Below are 20,797 nucleotides of genomic sequence, written 5' to 3'. Positions count from 1 at the left end.
ACATGGCGGCAACTCAGTGCATTTAGGCATGTAGACATGGTCAAGACAATCTCCTGCAGTTCAAACCGAGCATCAGTATGGGGAAGAAAGGTGATTTGAGTGCCTTTGAACGTGGCATGATTGTTGGTGCCAGAAGGGCTGGTCTGAGAATTTCAGAAACTGCTGATCTACTGGGATTTTCACGCACAACCATCTCTAGGGTTTACAGAGAATGGTCCGAAAAAGAAAAAAAATCCAGTGAGCGGCAGTTCTGTGGCCGGAAATGCCATGTTGATGCCAGAGGTCAGAGGAGAATGGGCAGACTGGTTTGAGCTGATAGAAAGGCAACAGTGACTCAAATTGCCACCCGTTACAACCAAGGTAGGCAGAAGAGCATCTCTGAACGCACAGTGCGTCGAACTTTGAGGCAGATGGGCTACAGCAGCAGAAGACCACACTGGGTACCACTCCTCTCAGCTAAGAACAGGAAACTGAGGCTACAATTTGCACAAGCTCATCGAAATTGGACAGTAGAAGATTGGAAAAACGTTGCCTGGTCTGATGAGTCTCGATTTCTGCTGCGACATTCGGATGGTAGGGTCAGAATTTGGCGTAAACAACATGAAAGCATGGATCCATCCTGCCTTGTATCAACGGTTCAGGCTGGTGGTGGTGGTGTCATGGTGTGGGGAATTTTTTCTGGGCACTCTTTGGGCCCCTTGGTACCAATTGAGCATCGTTGCAACGCCACAGCCTACCTGAGTATTGTTGCTGACCATGTCCATCCCTTTATGACCACAATGTACCCAACATCTGATGGCTACTTTCAGCAGGATAATGCGCCATGTCATAAAGCTCGAATCATCTCAGATTGGTTTCTTGAACATGACAATGAGTTTACTGTACTCAAATGGCCTCCTCAGTCACCAGATCTCAATCCAATAGAGCATCTTTGGGATGTGGTGGAACGGGAGATTCGCATCAGGGATGTGCAGCCGACAAATCTGCGCCAACTGTGTGATGCCATCATGTCAATATGGTCCAAAATCTCTGAGGAATGCTTCCAGCACCTTGTTGAATCTCTGCCACGAAGAATTGAGGCAGTTCTGAAGGCAAAAGGGGGTCCAACCCCTTACTAGCATGGTGTACCTAATAAAGTGGCCAGTGAGTGTATATCCCAAAATGATACCAATGAAAACTATACCTCATGTTAAAAAAGACTGAGCTCTGTATTCAGAAAAAAGAAAGTTATACCTGTCAGATTATGATGTAAAACAATATTTTTTTAAAGTGATTTTCTTGTGTACCAAAAGTAAAACAATAAAAACTTTTAAATTTGATATCAATGTAATTGTATATCCTGCACCAAGAACACAGATACAAAAAGCAATGCCAAAATTGCAGTGCAGTTAGTTTTTTTTATGTTTTGCTTGAAAAATCTCAAGTACAAGTTTAGCATTCCAATTATCTTATCAACCTACATAAATAAGTGGCATGTTAAGTATGTGTGTTGAGTGATATTTAAAAAAAAAAAAAAATAGAATAAAATCCAGAATTATTACTTTTTGTAATAAAAAGTGGTAAAAAAGTCATGCATACCCAAAAATAGAACAAATGAAAGCTACATCTCAAAATTAAGGCCTTATATAGCTTTGTTAAAGGAAACTGTTTAAATTTATGACTTTCAGAATATGGTGCCACAAAAATAAATGCTTTTTTTTTTACAGAATTTTTACTGAATAAAAATAATAAAACATAAAGAAACCTTTGTGTCATGTAGATCCTATGCCATCTCTCTGCCTATTTAGGCTATGGTGGAACTTACTCAAGGTGGGATCATCAATTCACAGGACTCTGGTCCATCATTCAGATCAGTAATTGTGAGCAATGGACAGGAGGGCGCGACATTATGTGCATCGTGCCTCAGTGATGGCCTCATGCAAGTCTAGCTGATCAAAAGAAGAGCCGGGAATGCCAGGAGGTAAAGAGTGACTAGCTTCTAGTCCAGTGGTCGTGAATTACTGATTTGGCCGATGAATCTGTTTCAATCTTTACATCTCTAGCAGTTGCCCATCAGCTATAACATTAAAACCAACTGCCTAATTTTGGGTAGGTTCCTTTGACCACTACTTGTGAACATGAAGATGTTGACTACTTTGACCAGAAGCTTTAGCCACCTTTTATGCTAGGCATATTTTTTACATTTTAGCCATTTATTAAAAAACTCAAAATTGTTGTTCTATTCTTCTGCCCACTACATTTGGTACTTGGTTGTCACTCTTCTACCAGAAGCAAGATGGCGCACGGCAAGACAGAAGGAAAGGGGAGCTCTGCGACTAGGGAAAGATTAAAGGTCTTGTGTAACCCTAACCTCCCTAGCGTCCTTAGATGGTTCTTTCTCCCCATGTGGCGATCACGTTTCTATCCCTGTCTTAACCTGAGAATGACCTTAACTAGTGCATAAGGCAACAGGAACACTAGTCCTGCTCTAACAAAGACAAAGGGAAACGGACAGGGATAAAAGAAACCGCAATCACTCAATGCACTCCCAGACTACAGAGATGGGAAAGGGTAAGGAAAAGGTGAGGTGAACCAAATAGGAGACAAGGTAAAGGAAAACACTCAAACAAATTTCCAAACAGATATCTCCAGAGACGACTCAGATGACCTCTCTTCCCACAACTCACACCTCCAGCTCCAAACCAGGTTATAGCAAGCTATCACTGGCAATTACTCAAACTAATAGGGTCAGATTTATTCCAGAGGGGAGTGGAGAAATCAGAACAGCTGAGAACTCCAGATGGAAAGCTCTGGGAGACAAACAGTGTTGTTTAACCCGTGCAACAACAGAGCAAGGGAAATATGCATCGGTAACTGTAAGGTAAAGCAGATCCAACCAGGGAGGTGCACTTATATCCACATGCCATGATCTTCTGACCCTTCTCTGTTGCAGTATCCCTGTGACATTGGTTTTGTTTTTCTTGGAACAGATAGATCTTCAATGTGGTGTGATTAAATAAGTGATTTTGCTTTACTTTTGCAAGATGAGCATCAAATAGGGGAAATAGACAGTAATTCAGTATTAATTTTTTACAAAGTCTTTGTAGAGATATGTAGATTTTGAGGAGACGAGATCTTAAATTTACTACTAACTTTACTAGCAATAAAACTAGCACTGGCTATTAAAACCAGGATGTGATTAATGTGAGGGCAGATACAGTACATTTATTAAAAGAACAGTGGCAAGTTGCCTATTTCATGCAAGAAGTTTAATAGCAAGGAAATGTACCTCCATAAAAAAATCCTAAAGTAGAAGAATGCATTGGATGTGTTAGGTAATATTGATATGGGAAAGAATGGTATTGTATATGAATCTTGTAAAAAGTAACGATTCTTGGAATATCATAGGCTCTGTCCAGTCACTAAGGTTAGAGTGGCTGGGACCTGTAGTGCCGTCTAGCTGAAGTTATCAACTCCTTGCTTCAGCCGATTGGAAAGCATCACGCCCTACTAAAGCATCCAGCTTACTACAGGAAGTTGCCAGATATAGCTTTGCGCTCCTCTGGTTAAGGTCTGTGTGTTCTGCTCCTGTGCAATATTTTCATTTTCCTGTTTTGACCTCGGCTTGTTTATTCATGTTTCTGCTGCCTGACTATTTTGTACCTTTGCTGCCTTCTTGGTTTTGACCCGGTTCTTGATCACTCCTGCCAGCTTGCATTACCGTACAGCACCTTATACCATGGCCCACTCCTATTTGCCCCTGTACTGGGATCTGGACTTAAAGGGTGAAAGCCAGGACAGCCTGTGGGATCTGGTAAGCGACATGGCTTGTGCTAAGCAAGTCCGTTGTAGCCATTTTAGTGCTGCTAGGCAACCTCTGATGCTTTACAGTGATAATATCCTGCTGATAAAACTGTGTTATTATAAAATCTACACTAAGCAGCCCAGTAAGTGACACATAACAAATGAAGGTCTATTTCTTTATTATTCTACTCAGATTAGGTGACAAAAACCTGGTGAGAGATTCCTTTTAGGATTGTGTGCCAAAAAAAGTGCAGCATGCACCAGACTGATCCAATTTATGGATTTATAAATGGCAGCCATTTCCTGCACACATCCACTTTTCGGATGGTTACACGGAGCAGCCTATATTTGCCGTGGCCATCTGAATGTAACCTAATTTGTGTCACCTTTTGACTTGTGCCATTGTCACCAGGTAATTATTCCCTTCACCGGTGCTTGGTCTCTATGTTACGGCTGATTGCTGTAGAACAGTCAGGTGACAAATCATTCATGTGACAGGTCGGTCATAACGCCGATGTTCTACATTCGCACACATTCCCAGAAGCTGAAAGTCGGTTGTAACTAGTTGGCTTGAGCAATGGTGTTGATGTATGCAATGTTAGCAGAGGCTGTTATTGAGCTCGAATATACCTCTTCTATCCCGCCAGGCTCGGCTCTTCTGCATTTATATTAGGACAGATCTTTGGCATTTGTAATAGAACCTTTTTCACACCAGTATATAAAGTACACGAGTGATGGGTCATTGTGAATAATTCAAAGCTGGTCTGACCCTATCGGCAGAATCTTCAAACTTTGAAGGCCACCAATTACAGTCCGTAATGTACGGTAAGATACAGTGTGGTGCTGTTACCCCGTCGCCTGTTTGATGAATCTCGCTACACAGCCCCGGAGAGACTCTAATGAGAGGGAAGTGACAGAGGTGGGACCCATGGAAATTTAATGGCCGTTTCTCTACAACAGTTGATCTTTAGAAAGCTATAGCAAAGAAATGGCGGTTTACAATAGTTTTCTTTGTAAATGTGCTTTTTCTTTTACCCTATGTGAAACTTCGACGCATTGAAAATCGACGCTATCCCCGTAGCTCGATGCTTTTATATTGACATGAAAGCTAATCCGTAATGCATGTCTCAAGTGTTTGATGTTCAAAGCAATTGAAACATATTGCGAGAGCCAGTGATGGCGAGGATCTGATGAAATCTGCCCCTCCTGCTTTTTGTTATCTGGATTGCGTAACGAGGCTTTTTATAAATCTCCGATTGAGAATTATTGCACGTCACGCTAAGAATGTCAGCTACCATATCTGGCGCAGAACATCTCCCTTACTGTCTCGCTGCCACGCAGAGGCTCGTGCTGTTCTTCCAGTTTAGGCTTTCGGTAACGATGATACAATCTAGGAAATGTTGGGTCGGTTCCCAGTGCGGTAATTAAAATGAAAGAAAAGTAAAACAACGGGCAAATTAATGAGCTCATTAAGGTATCCAGGAGCTCGTTCTGCCATCAGACAAATGTTGCTTATAATGTCAGGAGAACTGCTCCTTTTACTGCCTTGTGGGGTTAAAGGAACCCTGCACCTAAATACGAGCTAGAGACCTGATGACGAAAACGTGTCCGCTCATTAAGATCAATCGATTTCTCTTACCTTTTGAAGGGTTTGTGTTGGTATGTATGGATAGGAGCTTGTGTACCATTAACACTCAAGATATCGTTATAAGGCCGGGGTCACACTTGCGAGAAACTTGCACGAGTCTCGCGTCTCAATACCCGGCACTGCCGCTGATACTTGGGACCGGAGTGTGCGGCTGCATGTATTTCTATGCAGCCGCACACTCCGGTCCGAGTGCTGGCGGCAGCGCCGGGTATTGATGCAAGAGACTCACGGGTATTTCTCGCATACCACACGCAAGTGTGACCCTGGCCTAAAAATGGCACTTCTCTTTACATTGCATAGAGTGAAATTCACATTGATTTCCACATGCTGCAGATCTCAAACACACAGTTTTTCTCAGTCTACACTGCGGAGATTGCTTCTATGCTGGCAATGGAAGGTTACGTTCCAATGAGGAATATTTGAGTTTTTGACCCTATGTATTTTACATCTTACAACTTCAGCAAAGTGGATGGGATTTATAGAAGTGTCATGCCCTCTGTGCTTTTGCTGCGAAAATAGACCTGCGATCCATTTTTAAAATATGCAACATGGAAATTTCTGCACCGATGCCATCTGAGTGTTGTCCGTTTTTCAAGCACTGATAGATGGAAAAAAGTAGAGATTTTTTTTTTCTTCTCTCTTCAAAGAAAACCTGATAAAACTGAATGATACGGTGATGTGACTAAACAAAACCACTGGTGACACTAGGACCATTTTTCTCGTTTTTGGGAAAAAAGACATCTGATTGAGCCCTAAAGAGAAGGTTAACAGTGACATGATGTGACCGAGCTGATGTGGGAATATAGGGGGTACACACTGATTTATACTGATACTTTTCAGAAATTTCTCAATACAGTTGCTTCTGGTAATTGTGTAAATCGCACACCCCAAAGCAGTGGTGTACCGCAGTAGCAGCAGATACTGTGGCATGTGAGTTGGGAGGCTATGTGCTGAAATGTTATCTTCAGTATGCAGACACAGTTGAGTATAATAGTGGAACAGGAGCCATCGTGTTATGTGAGGTGTTATGGGGGCATCATACTGTGTGGGTGGGCTGTGGTAGCCATTATACTGTGTGGAGTAATTGTGTGTGTGTGTGTATGTAGCTAAAGCAGTGGGGACAGGCATATTGTGTATAGATTGTCCGGGCATCATACTGTGCTATGGAAACCTCCTGTGTAAGTGAGCTGTGGGAGCCTTCATACTGTGTGGGGGCATCATTCTGTATGGGGGACATCATACTGTGTGGAGGGTTGTGAGGCCATCATACTGTTTAATGGGGACTGTGGGGGCATTATACTGTGTTGGGCACATTGTGTCGGTGTAAGAGAGGGACAGGACTATAGTCGTGACCTGTATTACTGTAGCAGCTGTGTCCAGTCCTCCCCCTACATGAAATAATACTCTTCTCGGCATACCTGCATCTCCAGATTCAGCTTCACTCGGGCACTTCCCAGGACATAACGGTCACTCTTCTAGGCGACCCATATCAATGGAGACACAGTCCGAGACAACTTTAACACTTTCTTTACTTAGGATTTCACACGTTACATCCACAGTTAGTACATCATAACATTTGCTTGCTTCCTCATCTTTCCCTTGCTGGTTGTCACTTCTGTGCAGTACATGCCCGGACCGGACCATCCTAGACTGCTTCCCAATTCCTTCCTGGTCTGACCTCGCTATAATGATATTTCCTTCAGTCTGTTTCGCCCCAGACATGAATTGATCAGTCACTATGGTTGGTGGCCCCTGGGGAAGCATCCGGCCCATCTGTACCGATCTCGTCGAAGCTTCAACTCCCTTTATTTCCTTAGTCCAACCAACTTCTGCCCTAAAAGCATTGGCCCAGGAGATGAGACACCACATCTTTCCTTTTCTGTTCTGGCCCACTGCTAAGACACGCAGTGGCCATGGGTAACTAGGGCTATAACGACTTAACGTTACGTGGCTGCCGAGCTGTCCAGGCCTATAGCCCATGTGGACACTTGGGCTGCCTGGCCCTGTCTGACTAAACTGCTCTTCAGCACTAACCTTAACTCCTAGCAGCCCCTCCTACAATTAACCCTCTATGAACATCCTATCTGGCCACAATAGTATGCCCCCATCTAGTAGCCCGCAACATAATTACATCTACCCAGTCTATGGGGGAACTGTGTACTAAGAGTGCCCTCCTCTAATGTCCCAAGAAGGATGCGCTAGCTTACCCTAACTATACATATACAACAGACACATAATATCATACAATACACAATGGTAACAAGTACATGTGGCATACCATTAAAGACTGGCGATAATACATATTTCTATGTAGCATTACCACAGACATTAATCAGAAACATTATAATACAGCAATATATTCATAGTAGTATAGGAGGGACAACTCTGGAGAAGGGAACAAGAAAGCCTCATATTTCACTTCCTTACATCAGCATCATACTTTGGTGGTTTGTAGAGACCTCATACTTTGTGCGGGCATCATACTATGTGGTGGGTTGTGGTGAAATCATACTGCTTGAGAGAGACTGGAGAAATTATATTTTGTGGATGCACTGTGGGGGCTTCATACTGTGTGGTATGTTGTAGGGCCAGCATACTTTGTTGTGAACACTGTGGAGGCATCATACTATGTTGTGAACACTGAAAGCGTCATACTATGTGAGAGGACTGTGGGGCATCATACAGTCCATGTGTGAGATATTGTGGGGGGAGAGGGAAATTGTGTGGGGGAAATTCCCTGTTGGAGTATCATACTGTGTGTGGAGGCATTTTTTTTAGGGGTATCATATTCTAGGTGGGCTATGAAATGAGTATTGAACACTAAGTGGGTGAGATCACTAAGGACGTTCAATAGTGTACAAGTGTACTCGTATTTACTGTGTTTGTGTCCCAATACATACATGGTGTGTCCGTACACTGCGATTAATGACTACATGAACTCCAATGTTGCTGGAAATGTTAAAATCGTAAGGTACTTGGTTAGTGCTTTTTAATCGGAAAGGGCAAAAGCTGTCCAACCAAGTGAAGGTGTTTTTCAGGGATAACAGAAGATGTCATAGCGCAAATCCCACCGCTGTCTCCACTTTGTCAGGGGACACAACTCGGTTGTTTCCTATTGTCAGGACAATTACGCAATTGACTGACGAGTGATGGACGATGCCTCTGCTGTTTCAACTACTAGGTCAGATATTGGAGAACTCACAGTGAGCCTCTGGTATATACACCTCTGATCCCAACACATGAAATATAGATATGATCAATGCCAACTCTACAATAACAAAAGGAACTATTAGCTACTACCACTAATCATTTATACAGACCGATTGAACATCTGTTACAGGTAGCGTATGGCTTCAGGGGTGCAGTTTTAAAAAGCAAGAGAAACGGAGCTAATAATTTTATATATTTAATCTGGAAAAGTAGGCAGCATTTATAAAAGAATATACAAAGATGTTACAAATTGGGAACAAAACAATATACAGTATATACAATTACAGTACACAACTACATAAAATAAAAGGGATAACAAAAGAAAAGTACTAAACCTGTGTCCTGGAAGGAAAAGACTGAAAGCTTTGTTCAGGGAGGGACTCATTCTGGAAATTGACAAAATTACAGCAAGCTATACCTTCCATTTACTGAAAAATGATCAAAATTCTAACTCTCCCCATGATGAGGTGATATAAGGGCTGATTGTGAGATGTGCTAAGTATTTCACATATTTGAGATCCCCAACTTACAGGATAGCCCCTGGAGGTCCCAGGTGGGAGATATTGTTGTCATTTTTCCAATCAGGATTTTACCATTCTATAGAGATGAAACATGGCATGGATAGCATTATCCATCTGAACCAATATTAATTTGGAGGTCTTCAGCTGGTCTTACGGGAGTGTGAGTAAATGAGTTTAGCTACAACACAGAAAATATATCACCCATAAATATTGGATTGATGCAAACCCCAATATTCACCACTGACCACTGGTTCCAGAGCATCTGAGACAATTCCTTTTGAACAGAGGAAGCTAATTCCTTAGAACAGGGGAAGTCACTATTCTTCTCTGCCTCTGAGAATACAAATCCTTGGCTTTTTGGCTGGTTCTCATCAAATCCACTGTGGTAATTACCTGTTCATGACAGAAGGTCTTACTTCAATGGAGGTTGAAGTGTCAGCTCCTTCTCTCTCCCCAGTTTTAATTAATCCCATATGTTCAATATGAATGTGATATGTCTCCTCTCTGAAGATGTCTTGATGGATTCTACAATTTTTCTCTGACAGTGTTCCTAAATATGGAAGGATCCTAAACATTAAAGGTCCCTACCTCTCCATGTGCCAAACTGGGCCTCATCTTTCACACAAAAGGTTTTAATTGAGATCTACACCTTGTATACTTTTTGATCCCCATTCAGATTAGACTTAGTTTGGCCCCTAAAGAGGTAGGGTATGTAGTAGTTATGGGTCAATCACTATAAAATGTTCACCTTGATGTGGTTGGATGGCTTTTGCGCTCTTTGGTCCAAAAATGCTAAGTACATTGTGTTTACAACAGTATTGGAGTTTATGTATTCGTTAGTTGCAGTGTGCTGATCCACTGTGTATGTATATATTTGTATATTGCTGTGACTGTGTCTCTGCTCTGTGACCATACCTACTGGACCAAATGTTTTTTGGACAGAAGCGATGGCAGAGTTGCCAAACGTCCAGAAATTCCAGGACATTCAGTAGAAATAGGCAATATCTTTTGCCCTGTCCATAAAAAAAATTAAGGCATATGTTTTTTTTTTTTTTTAAGCTGAAGAAACTTCTACAGATTATATTGACTGCAATTATCATCCTACAGTTTACAGACAATAAAGTTGATGTCTCATATCAGATTTTATGTGCTGTTATTTTTGACTGATTAATCAGAATTAATTATGTTTTCCAAAGTGTCCGTAAAAAATATTGTCTGTCCATGATTTTTTGATAAGCTGTCTAGAAAAAATAAAAAGCTAAGTGAGGAGGGGACCAATTAGGACTTTTGCTGCTGAAACACCCCTGCTCAGAGAACAGTATTTTAAGATTATTTTCTTTGATAAAGTGCTTTCCTCTGCCAGGGCTTACCCAACATCTACAGTCCTAATTACTAGTGCTAAAAGGCTATTCATAGAGAAAATGGGATCCTTTCTGCATTCAGATATTCAAGGGCTAGAAAAACACATTTGTCCCATTAATGATTGTGCTCTTAAACAGCTTGATCTCAGATGATAGTTGATAATGTGCAATATGTATATCAATTTATTTAACCCCTTCATGACCCAGCCTATTTTGACGTTAATGACCTGACCATTTTTTGCTATTCTGACCAGTGTCCCTTTATGAGGTAATCACTCAGGAACGCTTCAACGCATCCTAGCGTTTATGAGAATGTTTTTTCGTGACCTATTGGGACTCATGTTAGTGGTAAATTTAGGTTTATAATTTTTGCGTTTATTTGTGAAAAAATCAGAAATTTGGCGAAAATTTGGAAAATTTCGCAATTTTCAAATTTCGAATTTTTATTCTGTTAAACCAGAGCGTTATGTGACACAAAATAGTTACTAAATAACATTTCCCATATGTCTACTTTACATCTGCACAATATTGGAACCAAAATTTTTTTTGTTAGCAATTTATAAGGGCTAAAAGTTGACCAGCGATTTCTCATTTTTACAACAAAATTTACAAAACCATTTTTTTTAGGGACCACCTCACATTTGAAGTCGCTTTGAGGGGTCTATATGGCAGAGAATACCCAAAAGTGACACCATTCTAAAAGTTGCACCCCTCAAGCTGCTCAAAACTACATTCAAGAAGATTATTAACCCTTCAGGTGCTTCACAGAAACTAAGACAATGTGGAAGGAAAAAATGGACATATTAATTTTTCCCAAAAAATTTTCTTTTAGCATCAATTTTTTCATTTTCACATGGGCAACAGGATAAAATGGATCCGGAGATTTGTTGGGCAATTTCTCCTGAGTACACCGATACCTCATATGTGGTCATAAACCACTGTTTGGGTGCACGGCAGGGCTCAGAAGGGAAGTAGCGGCATTTGACTTTTTGAATGGAAAATATGCTGGAATATTTAGCGGTTGCCATGTCGCGTTTGGAGAGCCCCTGTGTGCCAAAACATTAGAGCTCCCCCACAAGTGACCCCATTTTGGAAACTAGACCCCCCAGGGAACTTATCTAGATGCATAGTGATCACTTTGAACCCCCTGGTGCTTCAAAAATTGATCCGTAAAAAAAGTACTTTTTTCACAAAAATTTTCTTTGGCCTCCGTTTTTTCATTTTCACATTGGCAACAGGATAAAATAGATCCTAAAATTTGTTGGGCAATTTCTCCTAAGTACACCAATACCTCATATGTGGTCATAAATCACTGTTTGGGCGCACGGCAGGGTCCAGAAGGGAAGGAGCGCCATTTGACTTTTTGAATGGAAAATTAGCTCCAATCGTAATTGGACATCATGTCGCGTTTGGAGAGCCCCTGTGTGCCTAAACAGTGAAAATCCCCCACAAGTGACACTATTTTGGAAACTAGACCCCTTAAGGAACTTATCTACGTGTGTAAGTGAGCACTTTGGACCCCCAAGTGCTTCATAAAAGTTTATAATGCAGAGCAGTGAAAATAAAAAATCATTTTTTCCTCAAAAATGATTTTTTAGCACGCTATTTTTTATTTTCACATGGCTAACAGGAGAAATTGGACCCCAAAAGTTGTTGTCCAGTTTGTCCTGAGTATGCTGGTACCCAATATGTAGGGAGGAACCACTGTTTGGGCGCACGGCAGGGCTCAGAAGGGAAGGAGTGCCATTTGACTTTCTGAAATGAAAATTTGCTCCAATCGTTAGCGGACACCATGTCATGTTTGGAGAGCCCCTGTGTGCCTAAACTTTGGCGCTCCCCCACAAATGACCCCATTTTGGAAACTAGACCCCCTAAGGAACTTATATAGATACAAAGTGAACACTTTAAACCCCCAGGTGCTTCACAGAAGTTTATAACACAGAGCCGTGTTTAAAAAAATTTTTTTCCTCAAAAAAATATTTTTTAGTCCGCAATTTTTTATTTTCACAAGGGTAACAGGAGAAATTGGACCCTAAAAGTTGTTGTAAAGTTTGTCCTGAGTACGCTGGTACCCCATATGTGGGGGGGGGGGGGGACGACTGTTCGGGCACACGTCGGGGCTCGGAAGGGAATTAGTGACATTTTGAAATGCAGACTTTGATGGAATGGTCTGCGGTCGTTGTTACGTTTGCAGAGCCCCTGATGTGCCTAAACAGTAGAAACCCCCCACAAGTAACCCCATTTTGGAAACTAGACCTTTCAAGGAACTTATCTAGATGCCTGGTGAGCACTTTGAACCCCCAAGAGCTTCACAGAAGTTATGACACAGAGACGTGAAAATAAAAAAATCATTTTTTTCCACACAAATATTTTTTTAGCCCCCAATTTTTTATTTTTCCAAGGGTAACAGGAGAAATTAGACCCTCAAAGTTGTTATGCAATTTTTCCTGAGTACGTTGATACCCCAAATGTTGGGGTAAACCACTGTTTGGGCACACATAGGGGCTTGGAAGGGAGGGAGCAACGTTTGAACGCAAAATTGGCTGGAATCAATGGTGGCACCATGTCGCATTCGGAGACCCCCTGATGTGCCTAAACAGTGGATACCCCTCAATTCTAACTCCAACCCTAACCCCAACACATCCCTAACCCTAATCCCAACCCTAGCCCTAACCCCAACACACCCCTAACCACAAGCCTAACCCTAATCCCAACCCTAACCCCAACACACCCCTAACCCTAATTCCAACCCTAACCCTAATTCTAACCCTAATGCTAACCCTAATTCCAACCCTAACCCTATTTCCAATCCTAACCCTATTTCCAACCCTAACCCTAAGGCTGTGTTCACACACAGCGTTTTTTTTATCGGTTTTTCCAATAAAACGCTATAAAGCCGCTAAAAATAAGCTTCCCATTCATTTCTATGCATTTTGCACTTTTTGTGCATATTGATGCGTTTTTTACCGCGAAAAAACTGCATTGCGGTAAAAAACGCAGCATGCTCATTAATTTCGCAGATTTTTCTGCGTTTCTGGCTAGTTCTATGCGTTTTGAAAATGCACGGAAAAAAATGCATAAAAACTGTGCATTTTCTGCGCAAAAACCGCACAGAAAAAACATGCGGTTTCTGGGAAGGGAGTCTGGTTTTTCAGCAGAAATGTTCTGCTACGTGTGCACTTAGCCTAATTCTAACCCTAACCCTAATGGAAAAATAAAAATATTTTCTTTATTTTATTATTTGTGCCTACCTATGGGGGTGATAAAGGGGGGGTTTATTTACTTTTTATTTTATTTTGATCACTGTGAGAGTTTATCACAGTGATCAAATTGAACAAATGGAATCTGCAGCCGGCAGATTCGAGTGGGCGCACTGCGCATGCGCCCGCCATTTTCCAAGATGGTGGCACCCATGATCCTGTACTGCGGGACACTGGGAGTGACAGCGGCACTCGGAAGGTACCGGGGGTGGGAGGGGAGGTGATTGGAAGCTGGGGGGGAGTGGAGGGAAGGCGGGGGAGCAGATGATGACAGCGGTGGCAGATCTGCCCCTGTTAGCTACTGCAGCATCGGCCATGGCTGGTTTGTAATATTTTATCAACTTTCATTGATGAAATATTACGATCGCTCTGATTGGCTGTTTCACTTTTAACAGCCAATCAGAGCGATCGTAGCCATGTGGGGGCTAAGCCACCCCCCCTGGGGTGAAGTACAAAGCCCCCGGTATCTGCGGGTCGGGTGACCTTTCAGTGACCCCGGTCACCCGACCCGCAGGGGGGCTTTGAAGTTATGGCACAGCATATGCGTCATGGATCGGATTGACACCGACTTTCATGACGCATACGCTCTGTCACAGGTCAGGAAGGGGTTAAAGGGAAACGGTCATGTCCCAAAGTACTATTAAGCTGCAAACATGAGGTTAATCTGCAGGTTAATAGAGTTCTAAAGCTGAGCGGTCGTGGCACTAAAAGTCTGGCTACTGGGAGGAAAAGCACTTTATTCCTTCTGGCTGTTAGTCATAGAGGCAGAGCAGTGTACTGTAGCCATGCCCTGAACACTGACTGAAAGCCAACTCTACAGTGCATCTGTGGCCAGACATTGTCCATCACAATCTTGTTATTTGTAGAATCCGATGGAAACCCTGATGCCGTGCTCAGTGGAAACCAGTGTATGTGTGTACCCAGTCAAAGGTGTATGGCCAACCTAACATTTGTTTTCTTCAATATGCTATCCTCTAGGTAAAGTTCTGAATTGTTGAAATATACTTCACATTATTTATAGTGTAATGCACCCCCATAGTTCTTCATATAGTATAATGCACCCCCAAAGTCCTTCATATAGTATAATGCACCCCCATAGTTCTTCATATAGTATAATGCACCCACATAGTCCTCCATATGGTATAATGCATTCTCCATAGTCCTCCATATAGTATAATGCTCTCCCTATAGACCTCCCTATAGTCCTCCATATAATAGAATGCACTCCCAATAGCCCTCCATATCGCATAATGCATTTGATAGTCCTCCATATAGTATAATGCATTCTCCATAGTCTTCCATATAGTATAATGCACCCCCATAGTCCTTCATATAGTATAATGCACTCCCATAGTCCTTCATATAGTATAATGCACCCCCAAAGTCCTTCATATAGTATAATGCACCCCCATAGTTCTTCATATAGTATAATGCACCCACATAGTCCTCTATATAGTATAATGCATTCTCCATAGTACTTCATATAGTATAATGCACCCCCATAGTCCTTCATATAGTATAATGCACCCCCAAAGTCCTTCATATAGTATAATGCACCCCCATAGTTCTTCATATAGTATAATGCACCCACATAGTCCTCCTATAGTATAATGCATTCTCCATAGTCCTCCATATAGTATAATGCTCTCCCTATAGTCCTCCATATAATAGAATGCACTCCCAATAGCCCTCCATATCGCATAATGCATTTGATAGTCCTCCATATAGTTTAAGACTGCATTCACACTCTCTGTTTTTAATGTTGCAGGATTTCTGCACCTATTTAAATTGTGTCACTTGCATTTTTTTCATTGAGTTTTTGGTGTGTGTTTATTGTGTATTTTACGCTTCGTTTTACCTGTTTGGTGTGTCTTGTTTTCCATAAAGCTGTTTTTGATTCTTCCTGACTTTCTACTTTGTACCGAAGTTCAGTTTAGGCAGCATTTGAAAGAAGCACAGTGGACATGAGATTTCTATAAATCCTGTCCACTTTGCTATAACTGTAAGATGCTGTGTTTTTGATGCAACAAAAACATGCACCCTCAAAAATGGACCAAAACCTCATCGTGGGAACATAGGCTAATACACCCCCATAGTCCTCCATTCAGTATGATGTACTCATTATAGTCATCAATATAGTATAATGCGCTCCTAGTAGTCCTCCATATAGTGCAATGCACCCCATAGACCTCCATACAGTATTATGGACACCACAGTGTACTTACTGATACTATCTTTTCCTCTCTGAAGCGCCGCACATCTCAGCGCAGTGTGTGTCAGGTAGTGACTTCATTGCACCCACTGCGCTGAGATGTCAGACACCAAGGAAAAATGATTGAGGAGGCAGCGTTGGCTGATTCTCCCTCTTTCATCTTTACATTCAAATGTATTGGCATCCTGGATAATGATGCAGTTGAACATGCAATAACAGGTGGGAGGGACAGTTGCAGTGTTAGCACCGGGCCGACTGACTCACGGGCCCTATAGCAGCTGCGTGGCCTGCCACCATTGGTGGTACCCCACTGGCTCTGGTAGCGCTATTTATTTTCCTCTTTCACAAAGGGGCCATAGAAGGTCAACAACCCAACAGAAGGACATATCTGGTTCTTTCTTGTTGAACGACCCTTGTCCTGAGATCTACTTTGTGCTCTTGAGACTGTACTGTGAAATAGAGGAGCTGGACTACCGGCATGGGCTGCAGGTACTGCCTAACATTTTCCCCCGATATCTACTGCTTGATGCTAGTAGTGACAAGGACACTAGCCAACTGCAAACGTAAGAGAATCGGGAAGGATAAAGAGCAAGAAATTGTCTGTGACCACACCTTGAAAATGTATTCATTTTTGGATGTTGTCTTGCTTTTGCCTCTCTAGTGCACCTGTTGTCACCTTCTTTCAGTGAGTGCATATTTATATATGCCATCACCCAGAAATAACACCGACAACTACATAGATCTCAGAAAGTGTGGAATTCCTGAATCTTGTGTAGTGTGGAGATCTTCTTCAATATGAATGAGCGTATGACAGGTCCCCCACCGGTTCTGCAGACTGCATGATCAGCCTCGTTGTTCGGCTGACAATTGAGAACACGGTGTATATTTAGCATTTTGGATGAAATTCTAAGAATATCCTAAATGCAATTCATTCAACATGTCAGTTTTTTTTTCCGCTATGGATGTGAGGAAGGGCAGCAGCTGCAGTCATCTAGGAAAAAATTAAGTGATATAGGAAAGGGTTTTATCCAGCTGATGCTGACGTGAAGCACCACTTGCTAGGGAGCGGTGAATAATTCTCTTTTTAATAATTTTCTCTTTTTTAAAAATGTTTTACTTTTATGGCAAATAGGCATTCACATCCTACAAAAATATTTAATGTGGCTTTATAGGGAGCGTCACTTTGGGAAGGTGTTCACGATATACCAAATGAAACCTTGAAAAAAATGAATTTTACAGATTCCTCATCAAATAGACAGATTTTAGGGTATGCAGTCTGTATCCAATCGGGCCAATTTGAGTCTGAATTGAAGTGTGTAAACTGTAAAGCTAAAGTGGCTTGCAAAAGTATTCACCCCCTTGGCTTTTTACTAGTGATGATCAAACGTGCTCTGTGTAAATGCAGCAGAAAGAAATAGTCTTTAACTGTAAATATATATACAGCTCTGGCAAAAACTAAGAGACCACCACATCAAATCCCTGTCATGGGCAGCCCATTCTCCAGACCTGATCCCCATTGAAAACCTCTGGAATGTAATCAGGAGGATGATGGATAGTCACAAGCCATCAAACAAAGAAGAACTGCTTACATTATTGCACCAGAAGCAGTGTGAAAGACTGGTGGCAAGCATGCCAAGACGCATGAAAGCTGTGATTAAAAATCATGGCTATTCCACAAAATATTGATTTCTGAACTCTTCCTGAGTTAAAACATTAGTATTGCTGTTTCTAAATGATTATGACCTTGTTTTATTTGCATTATTTGAGGTCTGAAAGCACTGTTTTGTTTTTTTTTTGTTTTTTTTCAATTTTTACCTTTTCTCCTTTTCAGAAAAAAAATACACAATTTATTGCTTGGAAATTCGGAGACATGTTGTGAGAAGTTTATAGAATAAAAGAACAATTTACATTTTACTCAAAAATATACCTATAAAGAGAAACATCAGACAAACTGAACATTTTTCAGTGGTCTCTTAATTTTTGCCAGAGCTGTATATATGGATTAGTAATGCACAGTCTTTTTATCTCTGCATTGTAGAAAGTCAAAGAAGACCCATAGTGGAGTCATTTAGAATAAATCTGTGCCCTGACCTTTCCTGGTAGATTAAACACAGCTTTGTGTATCCAATTAAATGAAACAGGGCCCCCATTTCTATGTACATTGTTAATTACTCTCCATGGGGTTCCCCATCTTCAAGGAGATTCTTAAATGAGAGCCCTAAATTATTTATATTGAACAAGTGACTGCGTGGATTTTTTCTTCCACTGAGAGGGGCGTTTCGATCGCACTCTTTAATTCAAGATTCATTTCTTTTACTGTCCAAAATGGCTAAAAGGATGCTCCAAGTTTTTCTATCCCAGCTGAAAACAGGTAGGATTTTTATATGACAATTATTAATGTATATGAGATCAAAAGTGGGGGAGTCTTGGCATTTTCTTATTTTTTAAGTCCCTTTGTATGATCAATGCTAAAGGAGGTCTTTTGATAAAGTTCCTGTATCTGTCTAATACTTCTCATACTTTAATAGCTTCCCATCAATTTATTGTCATCTTATCATATGCAAACACTCATGTTTCCACCACCTGTATGTATTCTCGACATGTTGTGCCAGACAGAACATCACTGGGTTGTGTGGACTTTCTTTTAGCTACTTTGGACAAGTCGAAGTTTATGTTCTGGCTCGGTGATAATGCCGAAGATTTTTATTAGGAGGCATCTCCTAATACTTCCTAGGCTGGATGATCAGTCTGGTCAATGTTTTTGCTGCAGGATGGAGAAGACCTACGAAAGCCGATGTGCTGCCGAATATTGATTCCGGTTAGAAGGCGTTACCTGGGCACGCGTCTATACGTTAGGAGCCAAAACCAACTATAATCAGGTTCTTCACATAATTATCTTGTTTTGAGCTACTATGTAAGAAGCTCAGGGCTTTAACGCAGTTATTTTCCATGGTTGTCCTATAGGCTTTAGTCTTCCTGACCAGATTATGTATTTTCAAGCATTTTTGCCCATTGCTTTATTCCTTTATATTATACATGGTTATTGAGATTAGTTGCACATGAAGGTTGTGAGAATCTCTATTCACAATTGGTGATTGTGGTTATTGCTGTTATAGGTCTTAGATCTGTGATACTATAGTAGCGGGGACTTAAGAACCTGGTGGGTTTTTTTGTGCTCTTACTGATTTTTATAGTCTTTTGTGGGTATCGAATCTCCAATGCGTTCTCCAATGCACCCATTGTGCTATACTCTGGTGAGTCATCGTTTCTTTTGTCCCTTTTAGTTCTATATGTAAGGAAAACTGATGTGAGCATTAAACTAAAGTGACTTTTTTTTAGCCTATTCCATATTGAAGCACTTTTGGACCCCAATCAGATGAACATGCATGAAAATGTCATAATATAAGAAAAGAGAGAGACACAAAAGCGCAAATAGGGTCTTATCAAACGTTACACAGAGTTGCCCACCAAGAGAACTACTCACCTGGTGAGAGTGAAGGAAAGACATATATTAATGGCGGCTGCTGCAGATCCACAGGTCAGTGCTGGACCTGGTTGAAGCATACACTTAGGTAGGATCATCCCTGCGCTGCCGCAAGAAGAATTCCAAAAATTGTAGAGGTTTCAGCGTGGTTTATTTTACGCCTTTCAGGGTTCAGGTGACCCCTTCATCAGGACATATCACAAATATTGTACCAATACAATATTTGTGGTATGTCCTGATGAAGGGGTCACCTGAAGCCTGAAACGCGTTGAATAAACCACGCTGAAACCTCTACAATTTTTGAAATTCTTCTTGTGGCAGCGCGGGGGATGATCCTTCCTTCCTACCTAAGTGTATAATATAAGAAAATTGACCCCAAAAAGCATTTCAATTATATGACAGTAGTTCCACATGGGAAATTGATAGACCATTAATTAAATTATTATTGATGAACACAATTTACTGAAGCATAATATTTCCATAGAGAGATCATCACTGATTGTGTAGGCACAATTATCTTCATGTTTTATCTTTATCTATCTAATCTACTTGATTAAATAGCTCACAATCTAGATTCCCTATCAGTATGTCTTTGTAATGTGGGGAAGAAACCGGAGAATCCAGAGGAAAACACGGGGGGGAAACACAAACACGGGGAGAACATACAAACTCCTGGCAGATGATGTCTTTGCTTGGACTTAAACCCAGGGCGCAGCGCTGGAAAGCAATAGTGTTAACCACTGAGCCACTGCCCAAGTATCTGGCTGTGACATCAGTGATGTGAGTCTGTTTAAAGCGAACCTGTCACCAGGTTCGGACGATATAAGATACGGCTACTGCCTTTTAGGGTTTATCTACAGCATTCTTGCGATGCTGCCCTCCTGTTGCTTCATCGCTTCCCGGCATCACGCTCCTGCACAGGGGTACTTCTCTGCCCTGTTGATGACAGAGCAAAGTACTGCAGTGCACAGGTGCTGGGCCTCTCTGACCTTTCCCCAGCGCCTGCGCACTGCAGTACTTTGCTCTGCCCTCAACAGGGCAGAGAAGTACCCCTGCGCAGGAGCGTGATGCCGGGGAGCGATGAAGTAACAAGAGGGCAGCATCGCAAGAAGCTGGGAGGCGCCATATCCAGACCTACGACACCCATTGGACCGAACCGCATCGGACCGCCCCCCAGGTGAGTATAATTAGTTATTTTTCTTCTCTTTCAGAGGTCGGACCGGGGTCTTATCTACACCATTATAGAATGCTGTAGATAAGCCCTGAAATACAGTGGCCGTATCTTACATAGGCCAAAACTGCTGACCTGTTCGCTTTA

The 20,797-nt window shown here is 41.6% G+C and overlaps 1 protein-coding gene across 2 annotated transcripts in view; it reads left to right on the top strand.

The window, feature by feature from the left end:
- Nucleotides 1–20,797, top strand: part of NECAB2 (N-terminal EF-hand calcium binding protein 2) — a 355,221-nt gene that overhangs the window by 113,414 nt on the left and 221,010 nt on the right. The window contains exon 1 of one of the 2 annotated variants that reach the window (XM_073576270.1): nt 18,306–18,366. The exons of the other annotated variant lie outside the window; for it this stretch is intronic. Coding sequence (XP_073432371.1) covers nt 18,321–18,366 — 46 coding nt within the window. The 5' untranslated portion in view covers nt 18,306–18,320. Of the gene's footprint in view, nt 1–18,305; nt 18,367–20,797 lie in introns of those variants that run through there. 2 annotated transcript variants of the gene reach the window in all.

The sequence above is a fragment of the Dendrobates tinctorius genome, unplaced genomic scaffold, assembly GCF_039654945.1.
Source record: "Dendrobates tinctorius isolate UK_male_01 unplaced genomic scaffold, ASM3965494v1 ptg000048l, whole genome shotgun sequence".
Taxonomy (NCBI): Eukaryota; Metazoa; Chordata; class Amphibia; order Anura; family Dendrobatidae; genus Dendrobates; species Dendrobates tinctorius.
This window is presented reverse-complemented; position numbering and strand designations above follow the sequence as displayed.